This window comes from Symphalangus syndactylus, chromosome 21, assembly GCF_028878055.3.
Source record: "Symphalangus syndactylus isolate Jambi chromosome 21, NHGRI_mSymSyn1-v2.1_pri, whole genome shotgun sequence".
NCBI lineage: Eukaryota > Metazoa > Chordata > Mammalia > Primates > Hylobatidae > Symphalangus > Symphalangus syndactylus.
The window spans coordinates 45952784-45969599 of record NC_072443.2 but is presented as its reverse complement, the minus strand read 5'-3'; the positions used below and the strand labels follow the sequence as shown (position 1 = coordinate 45969599).

At 43.0% G+C, this 16816-nt stretch overlaps 2 protein-coding genes across 13 annotated transcripts in view; one reads left to right on the top strand and one right to left on the bottom strand.

Moving 5' to 3' along the window:
- The window catches only part of CD86 (CD86 molecule), a 64065-nt gene that overhangs the window by 29840 nt on the left and 17409 nt on the right, over positions 1–16816 (bottom strand). The window contains exon 1 of one of the 5 annotated variants that reach the window (XM_055260719.2): positions 13610–14125. The exons of 1 other annotated variant lie outside the window; for it this stretch is intronic. In XM_055260719.2, coding sequence (XP_055116694.1) covers positions 13610–13887 — 278 coding nt within the window. In that variant the 5' untranslated portion in view covers positions 13888–14125. Of the gene's footprint in view, positions 1–13609; positions 14126–16816 lie in introns of those variants that run through there. 3 more of the 5 variants (XM_055260724.2, XM_055260722.2, XM_055260721.2) reach the window with 3 other exon arrangements.
- The window catches only part of ILDR1 (immunoglobulin like domain containing receptor 1), an 86534-nt gene continuing 81091 nt past the window's right edge, over positions 11374–16816 (top strand). For 6 of the 8 annotated variants that reach the window (XM_055260715.2, XM_055260714.2, XM_063630157.1 and 3 more), the window contains exons 1-2: positions 11374–13159; positions 13273–13331. In XM_055260715.2, the coding sequence (XP_055116690.2) occupies positions 12948–13159; positions 13273–13331 (271 nt within the window). In that variant the 5' untranslated portion in view covers positions 11374–12947. Of the gene's footprint in view, positions 13332–16816 lie in introns of all 8 variants that reach the window. The other 2 variants (XM_063630163.1, XM_055260706.2) reach the window with 1 other exon arrangement.

Genomic DNA, 16816 nt, shown 5'->3' with positions numbered 1-16816 from the left:
GGTTCTCAGGTGTGCAGAGACAATGCCAGAGCTTCATCAAAACCATTTCCTTTTGCTCTTAGCTCCACTGATAGGTCACATTTCCCAGCCTCCCCTGCAGTTAGATAGGCCATGAGACTGGCTTCTAGCCAATGGAACTGTGGGCAGAAAAGATGTTTCTTCCAGCTCTGGCTGCTGTAGTCTCCTCTCTTTCCTCTCTCTCCTGCCTTCTTAGCAGCAGGGGATCCAGAGGAAATGTCCAAGGGCCTAGACAATCGCAAAGTCTTACAATGGAAGGGACCTGGTTTGCTTAATAAACTAGTAAAGCAGCTGTCTTTACACCTCTCCCACAACTGATCTACATTGGATTGTGATATTGGCAAAAAATAAAATTTGAGGGATTGATTATTGCAGTAGCTAGTATTATTTATCTTGACCAACACAACAGGCACGATGGGGGCAATCGGAGAGTATTGCATTTACGCTTAGAAATCAGCCTTCCTTTTGTTTTCCTGTGGTTCTCAAACTTGAATGTAGTAAAAATCACCCGGAGAGTTTCCTGGGCCTCATCCACAGAAAGTCTGGCTTAGTAAGTTGGGATGAAACCCATGAATTTTTATGTTTAACAACATAAGGTGATGACAATGCTGCCGGCCCAAGGACCACACTTTGAGAGCAATTCACTTAATCTACATGATGAAGCCAAGAAAAAGGATATGCTTTGCTTTATAACTTCTATCTTCTTTCTTCCTCTCCCTCCTCCCTCCTTCACCACCCAAGCACTTACCCTAACTGCACCAAAAAGGCTGCTTAGTGGCTTATAAGGAAGCAAAGAATAAGGAGAGGTGACCAACATTAGATGCGATCAGGCACATTCAGGATGGTATGGCCATACAAAGGAAAGATGACCAACATGAGAAACAGGTGGAAATGCAAATCAAATACAGGAGTATGATACAGAGCCAGGGACAAGGCCAGTGCTAAATGCTTGCCCTAGAAATCGGCCCAATTTGCACTGAGGGGGACATGAGTTTGGCTTATAGCTTTTTAACAGGCAATGCAAAAAGGAAAACCTAACCAGTGAATTAATTCACAGGTCTGTCCACTAAATTCATAGGTCTGTTGATAAAAACAAATCAATTCTTTCCAGGAAAAGTTGCACAGCTATTCTTGATCGAATAGCAGAAATGTATTCCCCAGACGGTGTTGTCTAGAAGCCATCTGTGTTTCTTTCCTCTGCTCTCATAGCACCCAGTGCAGGGCATTGGGCTAGAAGTGTCTGTTATGTTTTTTTTCCTTCTAGACTATACCTTTTCTTTTTTTAATAAATATTTTTGAACAGATCATGGTACTAAATGTAGATGGTACTAAATTTGAAAGGTAAAGGTGATAAATAGTGGAAAGCAAGTCTCCCTCCCAGCCTTGTCCCCTAGCTGTCTAGTTTTCTTCCACAGATGTAACAGGGGTGATCATTGTTACATGTTACCAGTTTCTTGCCTCTACTTAAAGTTACATTAGACAAAACTAAACAAAAACATTGACCCATATTCTGTTTTCTTTAATTTTTAAGCACAAATGGTAGCATACTATGTACAGTTTGGCGCACATATGACTACCTTGGAGATTATTCTGTATCAGCATGTAATGAGTATCCTCATGCTAACAGTTGCATATTAGTCTATTGTATTCTATTGGATGACGATAATATATATATATTTCTGGACCACTACTGATGGATACTTATGTTGTTTCCAATATTTTGTTGCAATGGAAAACCTTGATTATATGCCATATCACACAGGTGGGAGTAAGCTATATTCCTAGAAGTAGAATTGCTTGACCAAAGGGTTGAAGAATAGTTGCAAATTGTTCTCCCCTGAGATTATATGTTTATGCTCTGATCAACACAAGAGTGCTTATTTTCGCGTAGCTTTTGTCAACGTGTTTTCTAATTTGTGATCTTTAGCAATAGGAAAGGGTGAAATTACATCTCATAAGTTTTAGAAATCTTTATTAGTTGTGGTATAATACACATAAAATTTGCCATCTTCACCTTTTGAGTGTACAGTGGTATGAAATACATTCACATTGTTGTGCAGTCATCACTACATCCATCTTCAGAACTCTTTCATCTTGCAAAACTAAGCCTCTATACCCATTAAACAATAACTCTTCTTTCTTTCCTCCTCTCAGCTCTTGCCAACCACCATTCTACCTTCTGTTTCCATGAATTTGACTGCTTGGGGTATAATTAAACTCATACAGTATTTGTCTTTTTGTGACCGGCTTATTTCACTTAGCTTAATGTATTCAAGGGCCATCCACCTTGTAGCATGTGTTTGAATTTCCTTTCTTTCTAAGACTAAATGATATTCCACTGTATGTATATACTACATCTTGTTTATCCATTCATTTTTGATGTACATTTGAGTTGCTTCCACCTTTTGGCTATTGTGCATAACGCTGGTATGAACAAGGGTGTACAAATATCTCTTTAAGACTCTGCTTTCAGTTCTTTTGGGTATATAACCAGAAGGGGAATTGCTAGATCATGTGGTCATTCTATTTTTAATTTTCTGAGGAACTGCTACACTATTTTCCACAGCAGCTACATCACTTTACATTCCCATCGACAACTGGAACAAGAGCTCCGATTTCTCCACATCCTTGCCAACACTTGTTCAGTTCTCCTATTCTGTGATAAGTAGGTTGCTGTTGGTGATTTAGTATGAGGAAGCTCACAGGAGTCAGACAGAGAACTCTGTTCCCATGCTCTGTGCTTGTGTGGTGTCATCTTTGGCTCTATAGGTAATGCCCAAACTCTGAAATCTATTGGCTGGAAAGGAGGGAGACAGCAATCAGGAACCAGCCATTCAGCTCTTACATGGAACACCTACTGCATATTTCAGTAACTGAAAATATTTGCAACTAGTCACAAACTATTAATTTTCTATGTATAAAAGAGCTTCTACAAATCAATAAGAAAAATAAGAAAAAGGCCAAAGACTCAAATTAAAAGCGGGCAAAAGAAATGTACAGATAGTATGTGGAACTGGAAATAACTATCTCATACATTTGAAAAGACGGTCATACTCAAAATAAAAGAAATTCAATATAAAATGACAGTGAGAACCACTTCCTACTCATTAGGCTGGCTGCTACTAAAAAAAAAAAAAAGGGCCCTTTAAATCTGAACTCCCACCTAATATACTAATATAGGAATCGCTCATGGTTTGCAAACCAAAAAGCCATTATGTTTGACCTAACCAAAGACAGTTTTTCTTCTGGGGTGGCATGACAAACAGGGACACAAATCAAATTATATTTTACTATAAATTGAACAGATCACCTTTCATTCAAATAATTATATGAAATCAGTATTGCTCTGAGGAATCTTGGACAAATGGCCCCTGTAATTCACACAGTGGGGAGAAGCACTGACCCTGACAAGGAATCAGTACTATTTTTGATTTCTCAGTTTGGAAACTCTCTCTTCCCCTGGGTTAGAAGATGCTTCTCCTTACCTTCCTTCTGTCAATACTAGTTTTGTCCTCTGAAGCTATCCAGAGTAAGCCTAACACACTTCTGCCAAAGTCCGTCAAGGATTTGGTGACAGCAACCACATCTCTCCTCAAAATCCTGGCCTGGCCCAGGAGTAACAATCCTTCCAGTAAGCTTCACTAATGTTAATTTGGAGACCATACACCATCCTAGAAAACACTCTGGACACTTAGTTTATCAGTGACCCTGTTGTAATAGGATGCTAAAACACTCAAGATTGATGTGATTTTCTTTTATAAAGTACTAGTGCCCCTATGAAGAATTTCTCTCCATTCTAGCCATGATGTGTGTGTGCGAGGGTGTGGGCTGGGTTTGGAAGCCAGTTTCTCCAATGTCATTGGCCGTGAAGAAGAGTAGAAATGTCCCCACTCCCTCAGGAATGAACCCCCAACCACAACCAGAAGCCATAACTTTCTCCAGTGGGCCTGTAAAGTGGAAACTCTTGCCTTCGGAGGGAGAGAGCAAAAAGGGGAATGGAAGAGGAAAGAACCTAAGAATTTACCGGGGGGATTCTCTGAGAGGAGATTTCTGTCAGCTAAGCACAGAATAAGGTCTATGAATAAGGTGGGTGAACCAGTCAGAAATTTAAAAAGAGGAGCCTCCATGTAACTGGAGGTTCACTCCAGAAACCAAGAAGAGCACCTGCCATAATCCACTTTCACTTACTTTGTATGTCTGGCCCATCAGAGAACATGAGTGCGAGTCAGCTAAATGATTAATCGTACTATTACTGCTCACAACAGAGTGGGATTATTTGTCCCCGTGTTACAGATGAAGGAATGGAGTCTTAGAGAGGTCACAGTACTTGCCCTAGGATGCCCAGCTAGTAAATGGTACAGCTGAGATTTAAACCCATGCAGCCCCACTGTGTTTCTTTCACACTGGCGTAGCACCTTTAAAAATGCCAACCAGTTTTTGCTCTGCCACAGGAGCCAGTGGAAAGGACTCTGATGTTATCTAGCCTCTGAGACAGAGGGGAGCAGCACAGCCTAGGGCCAGGTGTGACGGTGGCTCCTGGAATCGAGAGGACTCTCAGAGAGACAGACTGGAGTGGGAGAAGAAGGGGCCCCAAAGCATCCCTTTGCATCAAGAGGGTTTCTGCCCTGAGCTGCTGTTCATTCTGCAAACACTGCTCGAATACCCACTGTGTGCCAGGTACAGAGAGTTCTTCTCCACTTTAACCTGGACAGGCACCAGCTTCCCAGAGTGGGTTTAGGCTTCAGGTGCACACTACTGTGGACCGTCTAAGCCACACCTAGAAGAGCTCTGGGGAAATATGACTACTTGGGCAGAAAAGGAAGGAACTAAGAAGGGGTATCTTTGTGTCTGAGGTCTGAAGGAGCATGTGGGCTCTTGTTCAGGCAAAGGGCAGGATGAGGGGAGGTGGGATGGCAGCAGCCAGTAATGGGGTGGGACAGGGGAGTGCAGAGAGGACGAAACAGGAAGTGAGAGGAGGGGTCCACAGTAGATGTTGGACAGCAACAAAGAAAAAGATTTATTTCACAACTTTGTCTATAATGTTAGTGGTAACCGGAGTATCAGGAAAAATGCTGAGAAGTTTGTTGGTGCCTCAGAAGGTTATTTATTGAGGTAGTCTTCCAGGCAAACATTTGCTGCATCTACTCAGTGTCGGACTTGTTCTAGAGGTTGAGGGGTTGTAAAGACATGTAGGCCTTGGTCCCTCACCTGGCACTAAAAAGAAGAAAAAGTGTCCACAAATAACTACAATGCAGGCTCCAGAGCCAGTGTGGAAGGTGGTAGGTAGTCCTTGGCTTCTCGTGAGGTATACAAGAGTTCTTGCCCTGAGCAAAGCAGGGGACACCACAGTCTCTGTGGAGGAAGGATTAGGTCGGCCTCAGCCCAGCAGCACTCAGGGCCCAGCTCACTGCCTTCTGCCGATTCATACTTGTGGTTGGATAAGCCAGGCCTGCTGGACTGGCATGTCATCAGCTCGCTGAGAGGAGAGTAGAGCTCCAGTGCAACACCAGCTGCCTGGGGCCTTGGCTTGCCTCTGGGTGTGACATGCTGCACAGCATTACTTCTCAGAGCACCAGGACCTGAAGTTTCATCCTCTGCATTCCCCTGTCCCACCCCCATTACTGGCTGCTGCCACCCCACCTCCCCTCATCCTGCCCTTTGCCTGAACAAGAGCCCACACGCTCCTTCAGACCTCAGACACAAAGATACCTCTCCTTAGTTCCTTCCTTTTCTGTCCAAGTAGTCATATTTCCCCAGAGCTCTTCTAGGTGTGGCTTAGACGGTCCACAGTAGTGTGCACCTAAAGCCTAAACCCACGCTGGGAAGCTGGTGCCTGTCCAGGTTAAAGTGGAGAAGAACTCTCTGTACCTGGCACACAGTGGGTATTCGAGCAGTGTTTGCAGAATGAACAGCAGCTCAGGGCAGAAACCCTCTTGAGCAGCTCAGGGCAGAAACCCTCTTTGAGATACTGGGAGGAGTAAGACAGGCTTATTTCCTTCTTTATAAAGTTTCTGAACTGCAAAATAAGAAGGTTACTGGGAATCAAATATATTGGAATTTTAGCAAGGCTTCTGACAGAGTATCTCATGATATACTTGACAGCAATATGGAGAAATGTGGGATTAATATTGATACAGTTATTACTCATTCATTCATTTGCTATTGGTTCATTCATTCATTCATTCATTTCTTCCACAAATATTTATTGAACCAGGCATTGTGTTTGGTGCTAGGAATATAATGAGCAAAACCAGAAACAGTTCCTCTTCATGTGGTTGCCTACAGTTTAGTAGAAAAGCAAGATAGTGATCAAGTAATCATACAAAGAAATGTAAAACTAGCTATGACAAGTGCTACAAAAGAGAGGTTCATGGTACTTTGAGAGCCCATAACAGGACCAGCCTAAACTGAGATCTGAAGAATGATATAGTAGATTAAAAAGAAACACATATTCTTGGCTGCTCCTCCTCCCATGAAGAGGTAGAGTTGGATCTCCTCTCTTTGAATCTGGGCTAGCCTGAGTGACCTGTTTGACCATAGAATGCAGTACAAGGGATATTCTGGGACTTCGAGAGCTTGGTCATAAGAAGCCTCGCAGCTTCTACCTGTCTCTCTTGGAGTACATTTTTTGGAGTTCTGAGCCACCACGTAAGATGTCCCACTACCCTGAGACCATCATGCTGGAGAGGCCTGTATAGCTGTTTGGGTCAATGGTCCCAGCTGAGCCTTCCACCTATTGCTGCCAAGCCACCATACATATGAATAAAATCTTGGATCTTCTAGATCAGGGGTCAGCAAACTACAGTCTGTAGGCCAAATCTGGCTACCACCTATTTTTATTAATAGTTGTACTGGAACACCGCTATGTCTACTGTAAATTATTATCTATGGCTGCTTTTGCAGTACAATGGAACAGTTGAACAGCTAAGATGGAGACTTCATGGCCTGCAAAGCTGAAAACATTTTCTATGTGGCCTTTCATAGAAAAAACTGCTTGACCCCTGCTCTAGATCAGTACTGTCCAATAAGAATATAATTGGACAGGTGTGGTGGCTCATGCTTGTAATCCCAGCACTTTGGGAGGCCGAGGCAGGTGGATCACCTGAGGTCAGGAGTTTGAGACCAGCCTGGCCATTATGGGGAAACCCTGTCTCTACTAAAAATACAAAAATTAGCCGGGCATAGTGGTGGGCGCCTGTAATTTCAGCTACTCAGGAGGCTGAGGCAGGAGAATCACTTGAACCTGGGAGGCAGAGGTTACGATGAGCAGAGATCAAGCCACTGCACTCCAGCCTGGGCAACAGAGTAAGACTCCATCTCAGAAAAAAAGAATATAATACAAGCCACAATTACAAGCCACAGATATAATTTGAAAACTTGTAGTAGTCACATTAAAGAAATTAAAAAGAAATAGGTGACGTTAATTTTAATAACATATTTTGTTATCTAATGTATCTGAAATATTATAATCTCAACATGTAATCAGAATAAAAATTATTAATGAATATTTTAAATTTTTTTTGGTGGTACCAAATCTTCAATAATCATGTGGGTGTTTTATATTTATAGCACATCTCAATTAGAACTGGCTGCATTTCAGGTGATCAGTGGCTACAAAACTGGACAGTGCATCTCCAGATCAGCCCATCCATCAGCTTAATAACATCAGGTGATATCAGTTGATGGCATGAGGAACAGAAAAATCAGCCAAGGCCTCCTCAAATTCCTGACCCCAAACATTGTGAGAGAGGATAAAGGATTCATTGTTCTAAGCTGCTAAGTTTGGGGACAGTTTCTAACATACCAATAGGCAAACAGAACAGATTGAATAGGTAGGTGCTAAGTAGTTGAAGGGCTTGGGAGTTGACAGGAAGAGTTCTCAGCAAAGGGAACAGCATGTGCAAAGGCGCTGAGGCAGGAAGGCACGTGAGAGAAGGTACGAGGACGTCCCTGTGGCCAAACTGAAGAGACAGGTGAAAGGCAAGGCTTAAGAGGTGAGCAGGGGCCAGATCACACTTGTGTTATGGGTCAGTTAAAGATTTCGGTCTTTATATGTGAACCACCAAAGAAATTAGAGCTGAGAGTGACATCATCAGATATGCATTTTGAAAAGATGACCATAGTTTCTGTGTAGCAAATGGATGATAGGGAAGCCAGGACAGATGCAGGAAGACCAATCAGTTGGCTACTGCAATTGTTTGAGTGAAAGAAGATGGCTGTTTGGTCTGGGACAGTGCAGGTGAAGTGAGGGAAAAGTGGACAGATCAAGAAATATTTAGAATTATAATTAACAGGATATGATGATAGATCAATATGGGAAATGAGGACAAAGTATTGTTTGATTTATTCATTTATTCATTTGACTCAGCAACTGCATCATTCTTGTCTAAAAGACTGATCCCACAGTGGATGCTACAAGACTCCGTGTTTCACTATTTCACTTTTATGTATTTAGTAAAAATACTAATAAAAGCAACAGAAATCAAACTTATGCTGTGCAGATGGCACGAAATGAGACAGATAGCTCAAAAATGGGTTAGATGAATTAATATTCATAAAGCCTGAAAAGAGAGACTAATACTAACATGATGAATCTCTTGAGGGTAAGTGTAAGAATCTGTACTTCAGTTTGAGACCAGCCTAGGCAACAAAGGGAGACCTCTCTCTACAAAATAAAAAATTAAAAACAAAAACAAAAAAACCACTAGGTTGGCATAGTGGCATGTGCCTGTGGTCTCAGCTACTGAGGAGGCTGAGGCAGGAGGATCGCTTGGGCCCATGAGGTTGAGGCTGCAGTGAGCCATGACTGTGCTACTGCACTCCAGCCTGGGTGACAAAGCTGCAAACAAACAAACAAAAATAAAATAAAAAATAAGAAATCACAAAAAAAAAAAAAAAAAAAGAATCTGTACTTCAGTTTTGAAGTAACAACTGTGTAAGAGGAAGAAGTGGACACAGGAGAAATAGTCTATCCATAGCAAACATAAAAATCACATAAATGTTAGTGTGGTATGCCTAACTAAAATTTCATCCAATCCTAGTGTAGGATTCATTCACTGAACTCTGTGCTAATCAGACCACATTGCTTGTGGTATCACTTTCTGTGAGGTCAGTTATACTTGAATGACACTGACAAATTCGGTTTATCAAGGGGAAGGGCAGCAAGGTCACTAGTGAATAATGAAATTATGTCAAATAAAGAACAACTAAAAGGACTAGGGTAATAAACGTGAAGAAGAAAAGATTGCAAGTATATGCTGGGTGTCTGCAAATACGTAAGGGCCCTTCCATGGGAGGATACATACACTGCTGCTGAAGGGCAAGTAGTTCCAATAACTAAAAGTTACAGGGAGCCAGATTTCAGTTCCAGACGATGGAAAACTTTTAATAGAGAGCTACAACCAATGACTGGATTTTCTTGTGAGGTTATAAGCTCCCTGTCACAAGTACTATTCAAACCAAAGTGGGGGTAATAACACAGAAGAGACATTTTAGGAGCGAATCTCGAATTGAGTGGGTGGTTGAACTCAGAACTTTTCAGTTCACCTCTAAGATTCTCATTACATTTCCAGGAATAAGGAGAAATAAAGGAGAACATCTAGACACTCCATCTCTCTCACCCTGAGTCAGTTCCTCTCATTTTTAACACAGTAGACAATATGGTACGTTTAAAGGATCCCTGTCTGGGTAGAGTCTGCTGAGCTGGCTACAAGTGATCCAGGGCTTCAGAAGACATGGAGAATAGCAAGCACTCCTACAGCTTGGAAGGGTGCTGTAAAGGTGGTAATAGTTGAGCTGAGCTTTGACAGGTGAGTCAGACTTGGTCTCAGAACTGTACCCTGCATGTTAGAACTTGCACGAGTCGATTTCTGTTATAGCAGATGAGGTTCCACCCTGTATTTGTTCTAAGTAATTAAGTCCACTCATTCTGATACTCCCACTCATGAGGGCTGTTAGCCTGGGCCACTGCACTGTTTAACAGTCTTCCTCTGAGAAACGCTGTTTTCCTTTAACAATAACAATTGTTAATTTCCTAGAACTCAATGTGGTAGCTATCTTCCTCTGTCCTTGAAAGGCTTTGCAAGCTTCCAATAATTCTTCCCAAGACAGATTCCTGATAATATATAACCCTGCATCCGAGGCATCTGTTTAATGGGTCTCAAAGAACTGATGCTTCCGAAAGAACCACTTTTTAGTGTTGATTGAGTTTCACTGGATAAATATTTCAGCCATATTTTTGATACACACATACATGCACGCACATGTAAAAACATCAAGTATAAGCTTTTTGATGCTTTTCATTGGTATATATTCTTTGACAACTTTCTGAGACACAACCAAATAACAGTTTTTAAGGACACATGGAAATGGAGGAGTGACCATGGAATTTTTATAGGACAATAAGAAAAGCTGACTAGACTGCAGCAGAGGTTGTCTTTGGATAAATAACGGGAGATTAGTTTCTGTAAGTAAAGCAAGGAGCAAGATAGCTTAATAGGGCATGGAAAGTCAAATAAGGAATTCATATTTAATTTAACAGAAAATTGGAAGTTTGGAATTAATAGTTTGGGAGCAGAAAAATGGTGTAATGACAGCTTAAAGAAAATAAGCCTGTCAAGAGGTGACGGCTGGTATCAGGGTGATCAAGAAAGCCAGTCTTACAGGCTCATCGACTTGAGATGGTGAGCCTGAAGCAGTAAAGAGGCGGTTGGCATGATGAGGAAGGGATGGGTGTGAGGGCTGCCTCGATGGAACATGAACACTTCTTGGTGTCTGGTGGACAGAGGACATGACTGGAGGTGGAGACGTCCTCCATCCTGAGCTCTGTTTTCCTCAAGCTCCCACCAGCCATGTCTCCTTCTAGCTTGGGCTGGATTTTATGTCTGACTTGGTTTCCAGTCTCTCCTTGGAGCAAATCCCCCTTATCCCCCATTTGTGGAGATTTTTCTGACCGAATGCTTGTTTTCTTTCGTGAGTTGCTATTTCTGAAACTCATTTGAGAGCACAGTGTTTCCACACAGACATGAGGAGAGCTGCATCAAGGATGAGTAGGTGCAGAGAAGAAATGTCTTTGCAGATTTAGAAGGAGCAGAGGGTGCTTTTATCCACCTTCCAATATTGTAGGCTACTGAAATACTAAAATGAAGAGTGCATTCTCCTCACTGGCCTAGAAGAAGGAGCATAGCATGGCGATAGCATTTAGCTTTTCCGGTCGCCCAAGAGCAAATCTGTGTACAAGACATATGCCTGGTTCTCCTAGTTGTATCTAGAATCGAAACTTTCTGAATCAAGGCACACACTATTTCAAACTACTGATGAATTTGAAAACGATTTTTTTTTTTCCTTTTTGCCAAAAAGGTAAGGATCATGCAAAGTTTCACAGTGCTTCTCTAGTCTGTGCTCATCCACTCGAGGGCTCTAACTGCCAGGAATGAGGCTCACAGGACTCACTAAAAGGGAGCCATGCCCATCCTGGTCCCCTAAGGTAGCCTGATTCTTGTTTTCTCAGAAACAGCATCATGGTCAAAGAGAGAAAGCCAACGTTTCAGGGCCACAACTTGAGGGGCCTTCTCTCCCCATTCTGTGCACCAGTCCTACCTTGCTGCTTGGAATTCCCACATTACTCATTCCTTGGGCTAAGGCATTTTTTGAAAGCCCCTGTTAAAATGCAAATGCTAGCTGGAAGGAAGAGGGTTTTTTGTTTGTTTGTTTTTAAGCCATTAGGCATTAGGTTCAAGTTAATTTACCTAAAAAGGACATGGAACTTAGAAAGGAATCATATCCATCCATGAATAAAGGAGGACCAATAAGGAACGAGATGCTTCCCGGTGTTGAGGTCTCAGGGCCTGATGGGGAGGTGGAAAGTGCTGAAGACACACTTTTCTTCCTCCACACATATTCAAAATGGCTCCTATTTCCCAAACCTCAGCCCGAGTGTAAGCCAATGTACAGTTCAGAAACAGCTCTGTATAGGAGAAGAGACGAGAGATAAGGGCCAGTAAAGCGCTGTGTGCCCAGCCTATGGCCCTACCCTTTCTCCCACCCCACAAATACTCTTACCTGCCTGGCCATGAAAGGTGGATTGCCAGCACTAGAATGGACTGTGGAAAACTGCCCAGGGACCTCTCTGCCACTCTCTGTGCTTGCTTTTGCTCTAGTTTTATCTCTTTGAAGCTTCAATCCCTTGGCCTAGGGACCCCTAACTTCAACTCCCACCTCAGTCTGATTTTTGAAACATGGTATTTCAACCTTGATTTTTCTGCTGAAGAATCTGGCTTGGCTCATCTCTTCATCTTTCTCATGTTTTCTCCCCACCTGCCCTAGTCTCAACTCCATAAAATCCCATCCTCACCCCCACCCAGGAAGAGGCATATGAAATTCAAGAATAAGAGACTAACCAAAATATCAAATGCAAAGGCTTAGTAATTAATCAGCTGATATAGTTGCATAGAACAATTTCCTTCCCTTTAAAGCACTATTGCTATGTAGTCATGTTTAGTGTGATTAAATTAATGTGATTTCCCCACTAGGCCAGAAACCAAGAGTACAGCGTTACCTTATGTCTTTTATACTACCTGTTAAGTCCCTAGTACTTGGAACATACAAGCACTTAATAAATACATGAGGAATACATAAATAGAGATTTATAAAAGCTTCCATTATACGCAGGACAGCTCACATAAACATATTAACGGTATCTGCAGCAGCAGACGTAACACGAACTGCAAGTCTGAGCACATAAATAGACACATTTTAGTACAGGGCCTTAGTCCCAAGATTGAGGTTACATGTAAGATAAACAGTTCATTTCCTTCATTATTACAGTTTAAGAGGAGTAGGAAGTTCTCTTTGTCAAACATTATTTTCACCTGGCTCTCCAGAACCTTAAATTACTATTAATAGAGATGATATTTTAAGCCCGTTTGCAAATGCAAATGCAAACAGGTTCACCATATGTGAAACACAGTATGTTCAATCACTTGTCTGCGCTCTTTTCTGACTCAAGAATATTTCTTTTCAAATTAGATCTTGGTCTCTGGTGCCAAGTGGGGCTAATATTGGGATGGGGCACTTGGATGGGAAGAAATGCTGGGGAAGGGTCTCTGGACCAGAGAAGGGAAAGGTCAATCAGGAAAGCCAAGTAAGTTCGTTGCAGAGAAGCTGCAACAGGAGGAAATCCCCCTTCTCTGGATTTCCCACTGGCACAGGGGACTCAGGTGGGGCCAGCTGACATCTTTGGACTGCTTCTTCTAGAGCAGAGGCTGCTCGGAGACCCCAACACCCCAAAGCCAAGAACAGCTACCAGTTATTTGGTAAGTGGCACCTTCTATTTCCTGCCTATTCTGTCTCTTAGCTCACGAAAAACAGATTAAGGGATCTGGCAGGAAGAGACAGATTTTTGTAATATCCCACCTCCAATGTAGTCAATCTGAGAAGCAAACCTGATGGTCAGAGGTTTTAAGCATGCTCTCTGCAATCCCTTTTACTCATTCTCTGGCCGGCCATTAGCACATCAGCATCTCTGCCCCAGATGCAGCTTGCAGCTTTATCTCATGCCACTCCCTAGGCATCTGAGCCTCCACAAACATACCTGTCACAAATGCCTGTCCACTGCAGCTCCAAAAAGAGACCAGATGCATAAGCACAGCAGCATTCCCAAGGAACACAGAAGCAAGGTGGTAAGAATAAACCAAAAGGAGTATTTGCGAGCTCCCCGTACCTCCTAAGGCTCCTTGTAGAGAGAGAAATAATGCCAGGACTGACGGTAGAACTCAAATACAGAAAGGGGAACTGACTAGAGAAACACCACCACAGCCAGGGACAGTGCTCTTGCTTGGTTCCAAATAACTTCTGCCGGCAGGTGGGCATTTCCACTGATGAGAATGACTACAAACGTACCCTCGGAGCATGAGTGTAAAGCCCTGGGAAACCCCCAAAGGCAGCCCCATCCACAAACATGACAAAGACACCTTCCCTGACAGATTCCCAGAGATCCCAGAGTACATACAGCCTTTGAAGCCCATAGGTGAAAATGCAGTTCAGTTCAACAAATGTGGGCAACCATGTGGCAGGCACTGAGCTCCACAGGGCTTCAGAAGACAGCCTTCAATGAGTGAGGGCAGAGAGGCCATGTGCTTCACTTCTAGCCCTCCCCCAAAATCATTCATTAAGTACATCTCTCCACCTATCCTGTTAGAAGGCAATTGACGTACACAACCTTCATTTTCAGACGATCCTAATGTAACCCCAATTGTATGAATGTAGAATGTTTCTGTTACCTTGGTACACTATTCCTGGAAGTGGGTGGTACTCTTGAGTTTGGCTACAAGTCATAAGCAGAAGTGGGAAAGGTGTGTAAATGCCCAGTAGATTTCTCCGTACCTAGTGCTTCAGCGGGGACAGGTTTCACTCATATATGATCTTCCCCCAGGTGCATGCCTCCTTTTTCTGCCCTGATCAGGCACTGCAAAGTCCTCTGCTCAGTGTGGGGGACATTTATGTGCCTCTGAGGTCTGTGGCACTTGAGCTTAAAAATAGAGAAGCAGCACCCTCTGGGCGTGCCTCCCTGGTCTCCTGGAGGCTAGCTGTGTCCTGTGAAGCAGGAGACATTAAAAGTGACAAAGTGACAGTTTGTTGTTGACAGGGTTGGGGAGGCTCATCCACACAAAAGCGTGTGGTGCAAGGGAAGGGGTGTGGGTTTGGAATGGTGGTCCCAGGTCCAGTCCTGGCTTGACCACTGGACCCTGGGCCAGTTATTGAACATGTTTGAATGTCAGTCTTCTCACTTATGAAATGTGACTCATAATCACTTCTTTGCTGCATTGTTGTGAAAAACAAAGGAAACCTTGCCTGTAAATCATGTGGCACAGAGTATGCCAAGTAGTTATTTCATCTTCATTGTTACTTTCCTATTTTCTTTTCAGACTTTCCCAATTCTTACTTTGACCTTTGCACAAAGATCTCCCTTCTGTCTCTACAGAGGTCTGTAAACAGGTCTGTAAAACCCTTCACCTTTCACCCAGGGCTTCTCAAACCCACAAGGCTCCCCCAGGGTCCAGGGTCTTGACTCACAGGGTCATCACTTCCTCTCAGCCATTCTATGTTGAGACCTTGGAAATTTCATCCTTCATACAGATAGATCCCACCTGGGGTTTTCCTCTGGATTTTACAATCATAGTTTTTTTGCTGTTGTTTGAAAGGGTTCATTTGATTTTCTTATTGTGACATATGATCAATTACCCACCTATCAGAGCATAGGGGAAGTAACTCATATTTCACTTAATTTTCATGTTTCCTTCTTTTCCTTCTACTCCGCAGTCCATAAGACAGGCTAAATTGAAAGGCTAGCTATCAAAATATTTGGAGTAGTATTTCCCAAACTTTCATCATTCTAGCTACTAGTGCCAGTTCATACTCATGTAAAATCTGTTTCATTATTTATATAGTATTTTTATAACATACTTTAAGTAAATCTATTTAGAAAAAATCTTTGTGTTAATACTAAATTAGAAAGCAGTATCATTTCCCATAAACAGATCAGTAAAAATAACGTATCACACTGCGCTTTGGAGTCACAGAGACCTGTGTTCAAACCCTGCTCCACTACTTAATGCCTGTGTGTTCTTGGGGCAGTTATTTAACCTCTCTGAGCTTTGGCTTCCTCACAGAAGTAATACTAAATATCTCACAGGCATATCATGATGGTTAAATAGAATGGCATATATATGGTGGTTATATATGGTGCAAACACAAGATCAGTTCCTTGTGTTTGGTGAGGAGGAAGTTGCTGAGGTTACTTCAGAAAGCTGCTTTCTGTGTGGGGCTGCTTCCTCCACTGCCTCATTCTCCAGCGCTGTCAGGACTGAAGAGGCCAAAGCTTCAAGGAGAAGCAACCAGAGGAGGAGAGGCTACACACAGCAGCTGGTGTGTGTGGGTGTGGAAGTTGCCTTCACCAAACTTCACCAGAGAGAGTCCCCTGAGGACCACACAGTCAAGATCTACTCCATGTGCCAGAGCCAGAAACCCGTGGGAGTCTAGAAACATCTGAACATTTAGCTGAGTTTTCCAATTTCAGCCATCTGTTTGTTGTTATATGGAAGCGGCCTCCTGTGGCCAGTGGTCAAGTCTAAAAGCACTCTAGGAGGCGGTGCTGATGGTAGTTCTAATACAGAATAGTTTCCACAAATAATTAGAGCAGCATTATTTATTGAAACGTTAATTAGTGTTTGTTTTCTAAGTTTTCTTGATGCAGAGGTTTGTGCAAGGGGGAAAGCAGAAGAGATACAAGGTCAAAGGTTCATCCAGACTTTTGTGAAAGCCCACGGAAGAGATGATACCGGTGGCTTAGAGGTGAAAGGAGAGGAAGAGAGTGCTTTTGAAATGCAAGAAGAAGGGAGGGCAGGGGGTGGTTGTCTGGGTCCTGTGAGCAGTAGAAACCCGACTGCCTCTCCGTCAGTGCTCCCGAGGGGCTAGCAACCTCAGGTGTGATGGCTCATGCCTAGAAAGGCAGCGTGCTTTGCTCATGGGGCCCAGCCTCAGTAGATATTCTCATTCCCCACTGTGGCATGGGGGCAGGGAGCTGCCGGACTTCACAGACAACTATGGGCTCAGATAGTAAGGGTGCCAATAGCAACCAGGACAGACTAGGGACTTGAGGCCCTTCCATCATTTTCGAGGTACCAGGTGAACTTCTTGAATTCTGACTGGGCTACAGGAAAGGAAGGAGACTCCTGCATGACCCAGTTACAGTCTGTTGTTCAACTGGCAGAATTGAGGCTCACAGGTGGGATTAAGTTGA